The sequence below is a fragment of the Crinia signifera genome, chromosome 2 (assembly GCF_055691185.1).
Source record: "Crinia signifera chromosome 2, ASM5569118v1, whole genome shotgun sequence".
NCBI lineage: Eukaryota > Metazoa > Chordata > Amphibia > Anura > Myobatrachidae > Crinia > Crinia signifera.
Genome location: NC_139218.1, coordinates 263090211 through 263108238, shown reverse-complemented (window position 1 = coordinate 263108238; position 18028 = coordinate 263090211). Strand labels below are relative to the sequence as shown.

At 43.9% G+C, this 18028-nt stretch overlaps 2 protein-coding genes across 5 annotated transcripts in view; one reads left to right on the top strand and one right to left on the bottom strand.

The window, feature by feature from the left end:
• UPF3A (UPF3A regulator of nonsense mediated mRNA decay) overlaps positions 1-3883 on the top strand; it is a 33131-nt gene extending 29248 nt beyond the window's left edge. For both annotated transcript variants that reach the window (XM_083168488.1, XM_083168489.1), the window contains exon 10: positions 3388-3883. In XM_083168488.1, the coding sequence (XP_083024614.1) occupies positions 3388-3570 (183 nt within the window). In that variant the 3' untranslated portion in view covers positions 3571-3883. The remainder of the gene's footprint in view (positions 1-3387) is intronic.
• An 829-nt stretch (positions 3884-4712) lies between these two features.
• The window catches only part of LOC146057356 (F-box only protein 36-like), a 21456-nt gene continuing 8140 nt past the window's right edge, over positions 4713-18028 (bottom strand). For 2 of the 3 annotated variants that reach the window (XM_083168490.1, XM_083168491.1), the window contains 2 exons: positions 9066-9238; positions 4713-4952 (listed from right to left, as the gene is read on the bottom strand). In XM_083168490.1, coding sequence (XP_083024616.1) covers positions 4803-4952; positions 9066-9238 — 323 coding nt within the window. In that variant the 3' untranslated portion in view covers positions 4713-4802. Of the gene's footprint in view, positions 4953-9065; positions 9239-15454; positions 15569-17456; positions 17542-18028 lie in introns of those variants that run through there. The other variant, XM_083168492.1, reaches the window with a different exon arrangement.

Here is an 18028-nt window from a genome sequence, read left to right as displayed (position 1 = left end):
GAGTTCACTCTTTCTGACAAAATCCTTCTTAGATGGACAAAACCATGTGCACTGCAGGGGGGCAGATGTAACATGTGCAGATAGAAATAGATTTGGTGATTTTTTTTGGTGATTCTTTGCAGGGTAAATACTGGCTGCTTTATTTTAACACTGCAATAGAGATCTCACTTTGAAGTAAAACCCCACCCAAATCTAATTAGATCTGCACAAGTTACATCTGCCCCCCTGCAGTGCACATGGTTTTGTCCATCTAAGAAGGATTTTGTCTGAAAGAGTGAACTCGAATAAGGCCCCTAGTTACACATCCTCTCACATATTACCAAGGGGAATCGAGGGGGGCGGACATTCGGATGGGCGCCGTCTCAGGCGCAAACCCTGGGAGCGAATGGCGCAAGCCGATGAGTTTAACAATCGCCGAGCCATTCGATCCAGGAGGGGTGGGAAGTGGGTGTTAGAAGGGAAAACTCCCAGCGTTTTATGGGCGTGCCCATAAAAACGCTGGGCATTTCTCTGCACACGCAGACTGTCAATGCCTGCTTGGGGCAGGCGGACAGCATTCGCCCCAATTGCGGGTATTTGTGCAGCGGGGTGGCCATTTTCGGCTGGGAGGTGGACTGCGTTTACATGTTTGCTAGGCTGCGAACATATGCAGCCTAGCGAACAGGTCTGAATCAGGCCCTTAATCAGCTGCATCATGTACTAGAAGCCTATGGTCAGAATCAGGGCCGGCGCCACCACTAGGCAAACCTAGGCATTTGCCTAGGGCGCCGGCCACTGGAGGGCGGCATTTTGTGCCGCCCGGGTACCTGTCGTTCGGCGCTGTCTATTTAAATCTGGCGGCGGAGGCAGCGGGGGTCCCTGCAGTCCATTAAAAATCACGAGCGCTATCCGCCGGGCTATGCGGAAGCGCTTCTAGTGTGAAAACTCTGGCAGCACGGCGCACGCTGATCTCAGCCAATCAGCGTGCTGCCAGTGTTTTCACACTAGAAGCGCTTCCGCATAGCCCGGCGGATAGCGCTCATGATTTTTAATGGACTGCAGGGACCCCCGCTGCCTCCGCCGCCAGATTTAAATAGACAGCGCCGAACGACAGGTACCACCCCCCCCCCCCCCGGCCCCGGGGCGCCCCCAGCCCGACTCGCCTGGGGCGCTCCGGTGCCTTGCACCGGCCCTGGTCAGAATGCATACCTATTGGAAAAGCTAATCGCAATAACCCAGAGATAAAAGTATATTACCTATCAGCGGTAAGCTTGTTTCGGTTTTTTTGTGCTGTAAAGGCAAATGTAAAGCACTTTGAGTCTTATTGGTAGAAAAGTGCTATATACTGTAAATAACACTATTATTATTAATGTTATTATTATCAAGTGTGTTCGTTTCCATATGCCTGTAAGTAATTGATATAAGAGGTGCCCCAGCTTTTGCGGGGGGTGATATGGATGATGACCGTACTTGTAGGATTGGCATTAAACCGGAGCAGAATATATAGGGGTAATCTAATACAGGGCGCAGTGATATAACGCCGGGAGGGATGTCTCGCAGCTATTCCACTCAGCGCGCCACTGACATCGCCTAGTGGTTTTCTGCTCGCAGCCATCCTGGGGTGCGAGCATAAATCTGACAAAATGAGGGCGGTAATGCTATTTTAAGCCCAAGCACGGCGCAAACAGCAGAGCACTTAAGTCGGAAAATGCCGGTACTCGTGGCTAAACACCTGCGAGTACCGCCATTCTCCAATTTAGCAGCAATCTAATTAGAATAGCTCCAGGAGCTCCATCCCGACGCTATTCACTGCGCACTGTATTGAATCGACCCATAGTCTAGCATATTGGGGGTTATTCAGGTTGATTCGCAAGGCTGCGAATTCACAGCCTTGCGAGTCCACCAAACCCCGCCCGGCGAACGACCCCCCCCCCCCCCCCCCCGCCGCCCCTTCAAAGTGCGGCTTCGCCCGAACAGCTGCAAATGGGTCGGGTAACCTCCCACATCTTTCGATGGTCACCGACCATTGAATGATGTTTAGCGTGTACGCATATATAAGTGACTTTTCAGTTGCGTACATTTGCATGCACTCTGGCTTGGATATAGACGGGCAGTGATGTCAGCTACCCGCCCCCCACACCCGCGTCACTGCCTCATTACCATCAGAACGCCCAGCATTCTCATGGGAACGCCCATGGAATGCTGGGCGTTCTCATATGGTAATGGGGCGGCCCAGCGCCCCACGCCCATCTCCGCCCCCCACCCCCCCCCCCACACCGGCAAGGGTGCGTGCATCCGGCGAACCGAAAGGTCGCCGTGGGTGCACGCACCATACGCCTGCACATGCGCAGATACCCACCTGCGCATGCGCAGACACGCAACATTCGCACGCAGTACCGAATTGATCTGAATGAGGCCCATTCTGTGGTCTTTACTAGAGCATTTTGCTGAGCCTATTACGCAGGTCCCGACCCTCTGGCTGGGTTCCTATGCATGGGGCTGGTAAACACTAGAGAACCTAAAGGCAGGTAGTGAACACTGGTCACCATTATGCTTACTGGAGCAGAGTCAGAAAGGGCCAGAACCTGTCAGTCACTGCTGTACCAGGGGACAGGCAGAATCAGGTCACAAGAATAGCAAAAGTTGGACCAGGAAGTTAGAGCCAAACGATTAGGTGAGGACAATCATGACACAGACCAGATCAGAAACAGGATTAAAATGGAGTGTTCCTACAGCTGCTGAGTACAGGACATGAGCCTAAAACTCTGTAACTGGATAGTGTACAGAGAATAGCTTATACTGTATTGGCAGTGGTTCAAATGTAAAACCGAGCGGTGCACTCTTTCCTATAAGATCCACAGCTGCTTGTAACAGGAGGAAGGGAGATGTCAGCAGCAACATCTGTCTCCTGCAAGTCCGATGAGCATCGGTCAGCAGAAGACAGTAGATCCCAGCTCAGAAAGGAAATAGAAATGTGTCTATTCATTTGTTTTGGGTTTAGTGTTACAAACCTGCCTGATTTTTTTATTTTAGAAATGTAATGTGATGTGGTTGATAATCTTCTATATTGCTTGGGGACTTTCTTAGATTCAATTAAGTAACTATTCTAGTAGATTAAGCAGAGCAATGACAACATCTAACTTTGGTAGCTTTAATTCTATTTGGAATGAAAACACGAGAGTTTAAGCTTAATCTTAGCTCCTATATAATAATTCCACCCAAACTCTTAATGTTGAGTTAAGTCCGGTAATATAAAATGATGGATGAAGTTAATAATGGGAGTTATTAATCCATTATTTCTTACTAAAAATGGGCTCTTACAAGTTGGACAAAGTTGTAATTGAGATACTGCCATGTTTTGTGTAATCTACATCCTGTTAACAGCTGCTTGTGGCTTACCTTGCGCAGGATCGTACGGCCATGCAGTTATACCAGCCAGGAGCTCGCAGTCGCATAACTACAGGATTTGCAAGTAAATATGTGGAAGAGGCCTATTGCAGAAAGGATGATGCAGACAATACATCAGGAAGACGATCAGAGAAGAATGAAGATGCTGGGAAACACATATTTGCTGAAAGTACAGCACTCTGACCTGAACAACAGATCATACGAAGGCCATAGAATATGGACAACAGAACCTAAAACCATGTTGCCTGCGTCATTGTTTCCAAGGTCAAGAGAGCATTGATGAAGGAGGAAAAAACATGTTAATCCCTTCAGTGCCAAATAGCTCCAATCAAATGACTGATTGGCCAGTCCAGATGTACTTTTTAGGATCAGATAAAATTAAGAACTTTGAGCAACCCTTATTTTAAATTATTGTCTGTTCTGAATCATTACTGTCAAAACCTAACATCCAATGATTTCATTGATATTCATAGATAAATAAAGATAAAATTGGTTACGTCCTTGTGCACTTTTTCTTTTAATTGTTTTGAACATTTTATCAAAAGCACTTGTTTAGAAGACATTTAGTCAGATTTATTAAGCCTGGTGAAGTGATAAAGTGTTTGCAATAAAGTACCAGCTCATAACTGTAATTTTTCAAACCCAGCGTGGGACTTGGCACTAAGGAGCTGATTGGCAGGTTCTTTATCACCATCAAGACAATTAGAAACATTGCTAATTTACCCTCACACCCCATAGAGGTTAGTAAATTATCCACGCTTGGCTACCATTAATTAATGTGATGCTCACAGTCGAATATTACTAAGGCAAATCACAGAGAATGGAATACCCCCTTTTTGTTATGCTACTATTATTTATCAGTAATGGCTTTGTCAGTTACATTAAATTCAAGGTGACAAATGGGAAATGTCTAATAATACCACTTTCAGCCATGTGACCCGGCAATTACCCAGCAATTTGAGTGCCAGGTCATTTTGCCTGGTGCAGTCTGACCCGCTTTCACACTCAGCAGCAAATTACCGGGTTAAAAATGTCAACCCGGTAATTTGCTGAATTACACAGGTATTTCTTCAATGTGAAAAGGTCAATCTGGGTCCCAAATCCCAGGTCGCCGACCCTGGTAAAAGAGCAGGGTCGGCAACCAGGGATTTAAGACCCGAGTTGACCATTTTACACTGAACAAATTACCAGGTAGAACGAGTTTGCCCAGTAATTTGATGTTCTGTGTAAAAGGGGTATAAATAACAGTTAAGTAAAGTACTAGATGTAGGGAAGCATCAATTAAAATATCAGTTAATAAATCGAGCTAATAAGTCAAGCAATAAAACATTTGACTTTTTTTTATGATTTTTCTGTATACATAGGGGAAAACATGTTTACTGCAGAAGTAAATGACTACAAAAAAAACAAGAAACCTAAAACATTGTGCTTCTTCTTTGCATCCAAGCTGGGCCATCCACCTTTTGATTGAGTTTCCTTGTCTTCACAGACACTGAACCGCTTTTTCTTATGTTTATCTCTTGTCTCGGTTTGATTTTTTCCCAAAAGTCTTCACTGCTGCACAGCTGGAGGATAAATGTATAGATGTAAAAATCTTACAACAGTTTAAATTAACTAGATTATATAAAGTAGCATAATTTGTACTTGCCTCATTTGTGTATATTATGTGCCACAGAGCATACATTGTAAGTAGAGATGTGTCATCACCAGGGCTTAAAGTGGTCCTGGAGAGGTGGTGGAACTCCGTTCCACTAACACTGCCCACCACCATTAGGCAGAGCCTAGACCAGTGCCATGGAATTTGTGCCCTGCCTCCCATAAAGGGATAATGGTCCCACAAAACATGGTAGCACAATTGTGTACACATTACACTGCATGTAGTGCCCTTGATTCATATTAAATCACACAGTAATGACCCTTGTACATACAATGTCCACAGTTGTTCATCTTAACTTTACATTACATACACCTTGCCAGAAGAAGAAGCCTCTGGGACAGGCTTTTCTGTTGGAATTACTGTTCAGGACTGTGGTAGAGGTTGAACTCAGTTCCCCCTACCATTAGAGGTGGTGGAACTCAGTTACACCCCGTTCCCCCTCACTTTAACCCCTGGTCCTCACACATTATTGCTGCAGTTGCACCAAACAACCCCTCTCAACATGACAATTCCCATGAGACTTTGCTTGCACCGAGCATTTTTACCCAAAAAACATGTCTAAAGGTGCCCATCCTAGTGCAGTTTGGGCCCTTTTCATCTGATTTTGATGCATTGGGCTTAGATATCATATGAAAAGTGTTAAATTGTATGTGGTTTACATCTGATTCTAATCCATTGCAAGATCCCATGAGGAGCCGGAGATCATCATGGCTGCTACAAGGATCTATCGGATCCCACAGCCACGACTGGAATAGCATATGATACATCGTATGCAAAAAGACCGCATATAATGAGCTGCCGGGTGCGTTGGCAGGGTATTGCATGCCATACGAAAAACTATTGGATGGGCACCTTTAAGCTGAACACACATTATATTATTATTTGTCCAATCTTTCTGGTTAGAATGAAAATCTGGTAATATATCCGAGCAAATGACAATTGGCCTGAGGCAGATGAAACAAGATCTCCGATAAGCCGAGACATGTGTCAACATATCAGCGATTGTGGGCACTAGGATATCGCCCTTTGTGTTTACCACTCATGTAAGGCTCTGTGTTTAGTGCCTGGATCTATTCAATTACTATGCAATTTCACCACTACTCTGCACTAACCCATGGATTCTGATTTATCTGACCAACATCTATGGGTTACCCTGCACATTAAACTTCAGAGGCTGCCAATGGATCCAGGTGAAAATGTGCATGTGAAAACATAAAAAACAGTGAAAACTCCATGAACAGTGGCGGCCTTGGCAAATAACAGGTGCCCATCAAAAATATTGCAACAATCTCAGCAGTTGCATACTCTGTTGCAACCATGATGCAGATGCAAGGAACATTGACTCTCTGACTATCTCTATGGCCATGCAGCTGTCTCCATGTTTTATACGTACAAGAATGCAGTTTCATACCGAGACAAGCCCTAAAAAAATGTCACAACATGCCTGCATTTTTGCATACACCCCACTGTCACCTCCCCTAAACAGCCTCTATCTGTCAATAACTCAGCTGCAATAAATGCACAGTCTACCAATATTCACCCGGTCGAGATATCATCAAAGTTGCGCCGGCATCGGAATCAAGTCCATGGTCATATCAAATGCGATTGTGTCAGGGAAGGCCCAGCCTGGTGTGGTCGCATCTGGTGCATACATGCCTTGCGTATGGTTAAAGAAACAGGTGCATGTGACTGTGTTGTCACATTGGCACCAAATTCCAGAGGATAAGATCATTTTAGCTATGAACTATGAACTTTTATATGAACTTTTATATGTGCCACAAACACTTGCTTGTCATCATTTTGCCACCGTGCTAGTGACCCTGTAGTTAGAATTTCTGACTACACATTTGCCTAGAGAGAGGCAATCTATGGACTTTGCCAGTGAAGTGCAATGAAAGAATTAAGTTGACTGCAAAAGAGCTGCTGGTCTACCTTGATATAATCTCGCTCTGCTATAAAATAGATATTTACTTCGAAGAGCAGGCTCAAAAAAATTATTCCACAGTCAAATTAACAGACTAAAAGAGTGAAACAGAATTTAAAGAAATTCCTAATAATCTATATCTTGGGCCTTCAGGATATTTGTATCCATCTTCCAATATGAGCTTAATTCACACTTAACAATCACTATCATGAATCTTCAGCTATGACTACATTCAGCTGCAGATTGCCATCTCTAAGATATTATGTATATATATATATATATATATATATATATATATATATATATATATATATATATATGCTTGTTCTTTATTTCATTGGACCTATTAAGATTCCTGACTACATTTTTGCCTGCTGAATTGTATATGGTACAGGTTGAGTATCCCGTATCCCGTATCCGATTATCCGTTATCTAAATTATTCCAAAAACCATACATTCGAGAAAGTGGAAAAATATATATTTTTTTGTTAAAACTTACTGGGGACATTTGTAATAGCACTACTGAGGACATGATATGTAACTGCCACTATATATGTGCAAGACAATGATTGCTTGGCATTCAAATTCAGTGCCTGAGATAGTACACTAATTTTGTTTCATGTTTTTGAAACCTTGTTTTTTGAACAAATAAAATATATTTGTGTGCATTTCATGTGGTTGGTGTGTTTATACAGCATAAATGCAAGATACTTCAAAACACATCATGGAAATATTAAAATATTCCGAAATACGGAACAATCCGTTATCCAAAATTCTGCTGGTCCCGAGCATTTTGGATAAGGGATACTCAACCTGTACTGATATCCATCCATCCATCTCCTACGCGGTCTTATCTTGGGGGCTAATAGATGACCATAACCTGCAGTTTTTTGTCAGTTATGTCCATCCTACTATGCAGCAGTTCTTGGCGAAAGCCGGTTGACTCTTTAGACTCTTCCTCCTCAGCACTGTTAGCAAAAAAACCTGGACTACCAGTAATCAATCCACCTAGAGACTTCATAATAACAAAGTCCAGCATTTTACTAGCTTTGAGAAAGCTGCTAGAAGCAGCGAAACGCGTCAGAGTTGCTGTTGCCCATCTTGCCATTTCTAAAGAATCTTGGATTGAAGTCTGAACCAGCCCAGCAGAGGATTACACCTCAACGCACCCCCACATTGCACCATTGGGGTACCTAAAAGACTCTCTGGACGTCCACTCCTTCTAAAGAAACGGGATACTTGTGGTACTCACCAAACCGTCCTCAAAATCTAGTCCAGTATATTTCGGTAATTTGTTTCATCTGAGGCCGACCACCAATTTATCTATCCAATAAGGAGCGGTAACTATACTTCCAGTTTAAATATCCTGGGCTTAATAGGAATGGACTCTCCTCTACTATTGTTGTTATAGTATGGCATAAGGGCATTTTAACACATTTATTTTAAAGTGTTGTGTATCAACCCCCCCTTTTTTTTAAACAGAAGCTGCTTTGTGTTGTTATATTGTTTCTTAAATACATGTTTATATTAAATCAATAATATTGTAAAGATCATCCAATTTCCTCATTAATTGTTTTTAGCGCTGCTACCTTCCTCTATTTTACTAGCTTGGTAGCTTTTAAGTTGTTTGAAGATTTAGGACTTTAAAAAATCCTACAATTCACTATCATACATTTAAATGTTATTATGATGAGGGCAAATGTATATCTAGATATGCAATAATAATTGCATCTTGTAGGGGCTTAATCATCCCTATTAGACAATACAGGTCAAGATCTGATTTCCACAACAGATGTCATGTAAAAAAATAGTCCTTCTTAAGGGATAAAATGTGCAATGGTGCAATGTTAGATGCAACTCCATGCAATTAGATATAACTAAGTGCATTTGCGCAAGAATAGGTGAATAATACCTGGCATGTAAATAACCTCTAGTAAACCAATCTACCTTGACTGAGCATGGCTACAGCATATTCATTTTACTGCTGTTGTTCAGCATTTCTAAGCGGGAACTAATAGTAAAATAACTCTTACTGCTTACTAGAACATGACCTTTGGAAATGTAAAATCTATGGAACAGCAGCAGTGAAATGCTTACCTTCTGGTATGTCCTACATGTTTCTGACAGCTGCTTTATGTCTTGTGAATCAAGAAAAGATAAGATACGAATCTTGAGGGTATCTGGTATCCGAACAATGAAATCAAACTGTCCTCTGCACAAATTCAGTACATATTCCATTGTGTTCTTGCCAAAGATCTTTTCTAATGGTTCTAAAAGGTTCAAAAAAGGCAAAGCTTTTAATAATTTAATGTGAAACTGAGCAACACAGTATAGTCTACAACACAAAGATAATGCTTGCGGAGAATGAAATATGCTCAATAAATTATGTTGATAAGGTATTGTTGACACATAAAAGCCTTTTTAAAGAGACGACAAACACAATAAATGCATTCTACCTGCACGCTAATGTTTTATTCTAGGCCATATTCCATTACTTCCAATTTCTGATTGCCAAAACGTATTAAGTTTAAGGTCTTTATAAACTCAACCAGCTACAGAATAATTAATTTTATAGTTTGTTTCATTGTTCTTTTTACATTATAATGCTCCATTCTCATAGGATTCAGCACATATTAGACATGTTCCAATATATCAATATATCAATATAGTACATGTTATTGGGTCATTTGGCAGTTTCCCATGCAATAAGTTTGTTGTTAAATTAAACATAGCCATAGAGTTTTTGGTGCCTATGCCAGAAAGAAAATTGGTGCAACCCCCCCCCCCCCCCCCCCACTATTTTTTATTTTTTGGAATTGGAGGGAGGGACATAACAAAACGATCCCTAGGGAATGCCCATGCTATGATGCCCCACATCCCACATTATATATATATATATATATATATATATATATATATATATATATATATATTTAGAAGTTTTTCATAAAGCAGCACTCCCCTTCAGCCTGACAATAAGCTGGTGCCCTCCGTGTGATGTACCTATAGGAGATAGGCGCTATGTAGGATGCTGGTGGACGGCGGCACTCAAAAAAACGACACAAACGGCTGGATTAGGGGACACTAATCCAGCCGTTTGTGTCGTTTTTTTGAGTGCCGCCGTCCACCAGCATCCTATATATATATATATAGAGAGAGAGAGAGAGAGAGAGAGAGAGAGAGAGAGAGAGAGAGAGAGCATGTTTCCACATGAGGATAATGTGAAAATACAGATGAGGATTTAGATCAGCCACAGCATCAGGATAATTAGACCCAAGTTCCACCTGCTTTTACCAGTCACCATTCAGTGCTCCATATATCAGTCACCATCGGTGCACAATTGTAAAGCTGTCATCATCTGTGAACTCCTGCTGTGTCTGTGTTAGTGGGACAAACCTGAGCCTCCATACTCACCTGCCATGTTCCTCATCATATCTGACATACCATCGATGTACATCATCTGAGACTCCAAGAACTGCATTCCTGTATTCCTTTGCTCACCACAATCCTATGGTTCTAGCCAGATCCTGTGCATCCGTTAGTTCCATTCAACTGCTACCTGCACCCAAATCCAGTCCAGTCCATACCTATTGCCATAAGGGAAAATTTACTAACACCCCCAAATTCGACCAATGCCGGGTACGAATTCATACGACCGGCATCGTCATATTTTCTGGAAAATACAATTCATAAATAAGACAGATTTACTAAGCTGCAGTATTTATGGATTCATATTCTTCTGATGGCCTAGGCTGCCGCATGCCTCCGTATTTGTATTTAGCAGCCGTATATACAGCCGCTAAATACAAAAATAAGTCAGCAGCCTGCATGGATCAGTCAGATCCGTGCAGGCTGCAGTGTAAAAAATTTTTTTAAAAATAAATAATTTAAAAAAAACAGCGTGGGGTCCCCACCCAAGGCCGTAACCAGCCCCAGGCTCAAAGAGCTGGTCCTGGTTTTTAAAATTCAGGGAATAATTAAAGTTGGGGGATCCCCAGAATTTTTAAAACCAGAACCAGGCTCAATGGTCCTAGTTCCCAAAATATGGGGGACAAAATGAGTAGGGGGTCACCTGTATTTTGAGAACCAGCATTGGGCCCCCCCCCCAGCCTGCAGGGTAGCGCCACAGCCGAGGAGAAACTATTTATATTAATTACCCCGGCCAATGCATTTTGCCCCTGACAAGTCAGCACAGGCAGGGACCCTGCAGGAGTGGGGAACCCCTAATGAAGAGGTTCCACCTCCAGGATTGACCCTGCCTGGGCTTAAGCCCAGGGCTGTCCCCTGAGTGGTCCCCTGATGGAAATGGTGTAAAAAAAATAGAAATAAACTATTATCAATTGTTGTGGAATTAAGAGTCCCAGCATGCAAGGCATTAATGGGCCCGCTGGAACTTGCCGTTTCACAACAGTACAAATAGTTAAATAAACACACACTGACACGTCAGAAATGTATACATTTATTACATACACCCCATACATACTGATACCTACCTTGACACGTAGTTATCGGTCCCCTTCTCCAGTAGTTGTTCCATATAGGTATCTGTTGAAGGAAATTGCACTTACCAGCTCCTTGGCATGGATCGTGTCCTCTTCATTCCCTGTAGGCATCCAGGTACTTGCCAAAAACATTAACCGAGTACCCGTACCACTACGAACAGCGAGAAATGCTGAATGTACTTGTTAACATTCAGAGCTTCTCACTCTGAATAGTGCTATTGGCCACCTAGCACTTCCAATGCAACAAAAGATTTAAATGGATTTCAATAGATAACGCATTGCAGTATATTGTGGCAGAGACAGCGTAATGTGTAATAAGTAATGTGGAGGATCTAAACCAGTTTTTGCAGCAGTAGCAGAATCCAAGGTGTGTAATCAGCAGCAGTAGCCTTGCTCTTGGTGGTGGATTAGCCACCAAAGCCATAGGTCGCGGTGTGTGGGCTATTGTAGGCAGGGCTGTCAACAGAAATCTTGGAGCCCCATACAATGATATATCTGAGGGCCCCGACCCCAACCCTCAAACGCTATCAACCCCCCATGCTGGAACATAAACTGGACACACTGTGGCCTGCATTCTATCACACTGATGCGCTCCCTCACACCGTGGCCTGCGCTCTTTTACACTGATGAGCTCCCTTGCCCTGTGCTCTTTTACACTGATGCGCTCCCTTGCCCTGTGCTCTTTTACACTGATGCGCTCCCTTACCCTATGCTCTTTTACACTGATGCGCTCCCTTACCCTGTGCTCTTTTACACTGATGCGCTCCCTTACCCTGTGCTCTTTTACACTGACGCGCTCCCTTGCCCTGTGCTCTTTTACACTGACGAGCTCCCTTACCCTGTGCTCTTTTACACTGATACGCTCCCTTACCCTGTGCTCTTTTTCACTGACGCGCTCCCTTACTCTGTGCTCTTTTACACTGACGCGCTCCCTTGCCCTGTGCTCTTTTACACTGACGAGCTCCCTTGCCCTGTGCTCTTTTACACTGATGAGCTCCCTTGCCCTGTGCTCTTTTACACTGATGCGCTCCCTTACCCTGTGCTCTTTTACACTGATGCACTCCCTTGCCCTGTGCTCTTTTACACTGATGCGCTCCCTTACCCTGTGCTCTTTTACACTGATGCGCTCCCTTACCCTGTGCTCTTTCACACTGACGCGCTCCCTTACCCTGTGCTCTTTTACACTGATACGCTCCCTTACCCTGTGCTCTTTTTCACTGACGCGCTCCCTTACTCTGTGCTCTTTTACACTGACGCGCTCCCTTGCCCTGTGCTCTTTTACACTGACGAGCTCCCTTGCCCTGGGCTCTTTTACACTGATGAGCTCCCTTGCCCTGTGCTCTTTTACACTGATGCGCTCCCTTACCCTGTGCTCTTTTACACTGATGCACTCCCTTGCCCTGTGCTCTTTTACACTGATGCGCTCCCTTACCCTGTGCTCTTTTACACTGATGCGCTCCCTTACCCTGTGCTCTTTCACACTGATGCGCTCCCTTACCCTGTGCTCTTTTTCACTGACGCGCTCCCTTACCCTGTGCTCTTTTACACTGACGTGCTCCCTTGCCCTGTGCTCTTTTACACTGACGAGCTCCCTTGCCCTGTGCTCTTTTACACTGATGAGCTCCCTTGCCCTGTGCTCTTTTACACTGACGAGCTCCCTTGCCCTGTGCTCTTTTACACTGATGAGCTCCCTTGCCCTGTGCTCTTTTACACTGATGAGCTCCCTTGCCCTGTGCTCTTTCACACTGATGCGCTCCCTTACCCTGTGCTCTTTTACACTGATGCACTCCCTTGCCCTGTGCTCTTTTACACTGATGCGCTCCCTTACCCTGTGCTCTTTTACACTGATGCGCTCCCTTACCCTGTGCTCTTTTACACTGACGCGCTCCATTACCCTGTGCTCTTTTTCACTGACGCGCTCCCTTGCCCTGTGCTCTTTTACACTGACGTGCTCCCTTGCCCTGTGCTCTTTTACACTGACGAGCTCCCTTGCCCTTTGCTCTTTTACACTGATGCGCTCCCTTACCCTGTACTCTTTTACACTGATGCACTCCCTTGCCCTGTGCTCTTTTACACTGATGCGCTCCCTTACCCTGATCTCTTTTACACTGATGCGTTCCCTTACCCTGTGCTCTTTTACACTGATGCGCTCCCTTACCCTGTGCTCTTTTACACTGACGCGCTCCCTTACCCTGTGCTCTTTTACACTGATGCGCTCCCTTGCCCTGTGCTCTTTTACACTGATGCGCTCCCTTACCCTGTGCTCTTTTACACTGATGCGTTCCCTTGCCCTGTGCTCTTTTACACTGATGCGCTCCCTTACCCTGTGCTCTTTTACACTGATGCGTTCCCTTGCCCTGTGCTCTTTTACACTGATGCGCTCCCTTGCCCTGTGCTCTTTTACACTGATGCGCTCCTTTGCCCTGTGCTCTTTTACACTGATGCACTCCCTTGCCCAGTGGCGTGCTCTCTATCACACTAACTCCCTCCCTCACCCATGGCCTGCGGTCTATCACACTAATGCCCTCCTTCATCCGCGGCCTGCTGGAACATAAACTGGACACACTGTGGCTTGCATTCTTTCACACTGACGCACTCCCTCACCCCGCATCCTGCACTCTATCACACTGGTGTGATCCCTCACCCTACCCTACCCCGAAGCCTAATCAAGATCCTTGTACCCTGCAGCCTAATTCTTACTGCACCCCCGCCCCTGTAGTCTATCCCTAACAAACCCTACAAATATACACAAAATAACTTTTACATTAGAAAGACCCACAGTGTGCAGTCTCACTGGCCCTGTAGCCGCCTTTCTTCTCTGTTTTGCACTCAGGCTCAGCAGCCTCCTGAGTACTGTGTAGATCTGCCACCCGTGAGTCCTGTGTAGCCCCCCTAGAGTCCCCTGTAGCTCTGTTCCCCATGAGTCCAATGCAGCTGAACGAGGCTCTGCATCTTTTTTAGGGCACGAGGGCTTCCGAGTGGGGGAACGAGCGGCTGGGGGCTAAGTGGGGGGTCTAGCCCCAGGCACATCAGGACATCAGGGCTGTGGACCGCTGTCCCCTTTGACCCCCATCACCAGGCATGCATGTAGCTCTGCCCCCACCCAAGTTTCCTGTAGCTCTGCCCCACAAGAGTCCCATGCATCTGACCGGGGCACAGGATCTGAGCTAGAGCAGGGGGGCTGCGGGATTGAGCGTCCAGGAGCTAAGTGAGGGGAAACTAGCCTTGGGGCCCCTCAGGACATCGGGCCTGGGATGGTTGTCCTCTTTGACCCTCTCCTGTCCCCGGGCCTGCATACAACCCATGTAAAATAAGCTCACGTCAGGTGTATGGGATGCCATGATACACACAGAAATATGTTTAATCATAATATAGTTCATAATGTGCATGTATGAAACTAAAGTTAATAATCAAACAATCAATAACGGAATAGTTTGACAGACTATAATTGTTAGGCTGGAAGTGGAACTGATGATTCCTGTAAAATGCTACACAGACAGGAGGAAGTATACCAAGAAATGCCCAGACATGCCTGGGCATTGTGCATCATTAGTACAAGGTGTTACCTCATAGACCATTTTGTTACAATAGACACAGTTAACAAGAAGACTTTATAAACATATACAGTAGTTTCTTCTATGTACAATGTAACTCTGCACTTGAAAGTCCTTACAGTATGCAGTGCAGGGGGTTTGAATAACATATGAAGGAGCCTGAATCACTGGTGTTGCAACTTTCTGTTTTAAGTGTTGCACTATGGTAACTGAGGCATTACAATTCAGTGGCCAACATGACACACCAGACAAAATGATTTACTTGTCAAAGGCCCATTGAAAGTATGGTATAAATTGGCAACAACACAATTATGACAACAATTCACAGTTGGGCAACACAGTATACAACTAGTCTGTAGTCAACATTTACTAAAATACAGAGCTATGTGGGTGATGTTAGAGATTCGGACACAGGGACAGTACCTGACTATTGAGTTTTCTATTCACGTAAATGGTAAGAATCTCCTTGTGTTTTAAATATGCTAGTTATTTTAAAGACAACAACTTCCCTGCAGACAGTGTATCCCACGGAGTTCCACCACCTCTAATGGAGAGACAGAAGATTAGTAATTCTCACGTAAAAGCATTCTAGTTTGCAGGGGGATGCCAAAAACCCTACCACTGGCCCTGTCTCTGCCTAATGCGGTGAGGGGATGTGGGATAATTAGGTGGCATAGAGAACTGAGGGGTAGATTTATTAAGCACGGTGAAGTGATAAAGTGTCTGGTTTTTATCACCGGCCAATCAGCTTCTACCTATAATTTTTCAAACCAAGTCTGTAACACAGTTAGGAGCTGATTGGCTGGTGATAAAAACCAGACACTAAATCACTTCACCGAGCTTAATAAATCTGGCCCTGAGTTCCCCCACCTCTGCATTACCACTTTAAGCCCTGGTGTTTCCTTTGAAATAGAGGCACATTTATCATTGGTGACAGTGGGGAACAGCCTCCTAAGCTCATAATTGGCTGTGTCAACTTGGAGATAAGACAAAACTCTTTATTGGCTATAAGTTACTAATTAGTTATCTAGCCTGATCTTAAATATTTGAATGGTTAGAGCACTCCCCAGAGCAAGCTACAAAATGTATATTTTTCCATTGGTATATATATATATATATATATATATATATATATATATATATATATATATATGCTCCAACAGTGACCCAGCACTCCAATTTCAAGCTGTATATTGCCCTGGTGCCTCCAATGCGAGGCCTTGCAGCCATCATTTACACAAATAGCCCGACAGACGGGGGGAGGTGAGTGGCACTCACGGGTCTTGAGTAATGAACAAACAGAGGCCAACGGCAAGAGAGATGAACGATCAACTTTTTGGTTTTAATAAACCTTTGTCAAGATCCTATACATATATATTATTTTTTAAATAACAGGGGTACTACTTTTATTTCTATCAAATATGTGCTACCACTATTTATATATGATTATAAAAATAGGGCAATATTTTAATATTTTTTATAATAGGGAACAAAACATTGTATTACTTATTTTATAGGGAACACAAGTTTTTTTTACTAAAATATATTTATAAGGCTAAATACAATTATCATACATGTTACAAGGTGGCAAAATTACCATGGTACCTGATATACAGGAGTACCAAGATGGGTGGAATGCTATTCAGCCATAAGCTGCCCATACACGGTCCGTTTAACGGATCCGTTTGGGACTTAAACAGCACACATCGGATCGGATCGCATCCCTAGTGCATGCAGTGTGCATGCACTGCGATCCGATACGATGTGTACCTAGTACAAAAAGTATGTGCAGCACATACTTTTTGTACCATACTATGTGATGCGCGGGAGCGCGCATCGCATAGTACAGAATGGATGCCGACGAACGGCTCCGTGTATGGGCACCTTTAGACCGATTATCTCTAGGCATGGAGCAGTAATTTCAGTTAGGGCATGAGGCTAGTGAAGGGAGTCAGGCAGGTGAACATCATTTATTCTTTCATGATTTCTCTGTGGACATGCAGGATTAAGACAAGGTGGGGATGACAGAGTTATATTAGGTATGGATGGACATAGAACGGTAAGCATGAATTAAATATTGCAAACAAACTGGCAGTGCCTACAAAGAGGCCATGTCCAATATGGAGGGAGGAGGAGCCTATTTGCATACTCTCCTGGAAGTTGCAGGAGGTTCACGGTTTTTTCGCTGAGCCCCCCCCCCCAACTCCGGAAGAGCAGGCTTATTTTCCTCATCTTGTCCACATCCTAGTGAAGTGTGCATGATTAATAGTGGCAGGCATTAAAGAGAGAGAGTGGCCCTGTGATTTGCTGCATTCTGTCTAAGTGGGGACGAGGTTTGAAGGCAGAGGTCCTGCCATGTCCCCTCCCCCCAACATTCCCCCAGGCTCTTCCGATAGGGTGAAATTAAAAGTAGGTAAGTATGAGTAGGAGACCTTTCCATGTAAGGTAGAGAGAGGCTGAGACACAGCAGTGGCAAAAGTGGAGTGTTCCTTGGTGACCCTTTGTGTTTCATCATCTCTGTAAGATAAGAAATAAAATATTGTCTAAAAATGCCAGGGTTGCTCACATTTGTTATATAATATTCAAATAAAAAATATTGTGTAAAAAAGATGATGTTTCCTATATAAGGTAAACATTACAGGTCATTATGGTGAATAAAAAGGTTTGCTTGGCATATTTCACACCTATTTTCAAACAGTCACTCGACACTCATAGGGTTAACTAAAAAAAAAAGAATAAGGGTAGGTCTGAGGAGAGAGTATGTGGAGCCAGAAAGCAAAATGATTAAGAAACTGTGAGCATGGGCAAAGGCATCTGAATTTACAGTGGGGTGAATCACATTAGACCACAGGTTCTACAACTCGTTCCTCAGGACCCCACACAGTGCATGTTTTGCAGGTCTCTTCACAGAATAACAAGTGAAATAACTAGCACCACCTGCAGATCTTTTAAAATGTGTCAGTCAGTAATGAATGCACATGTGCACCTGCCGGGTGACCTGGAA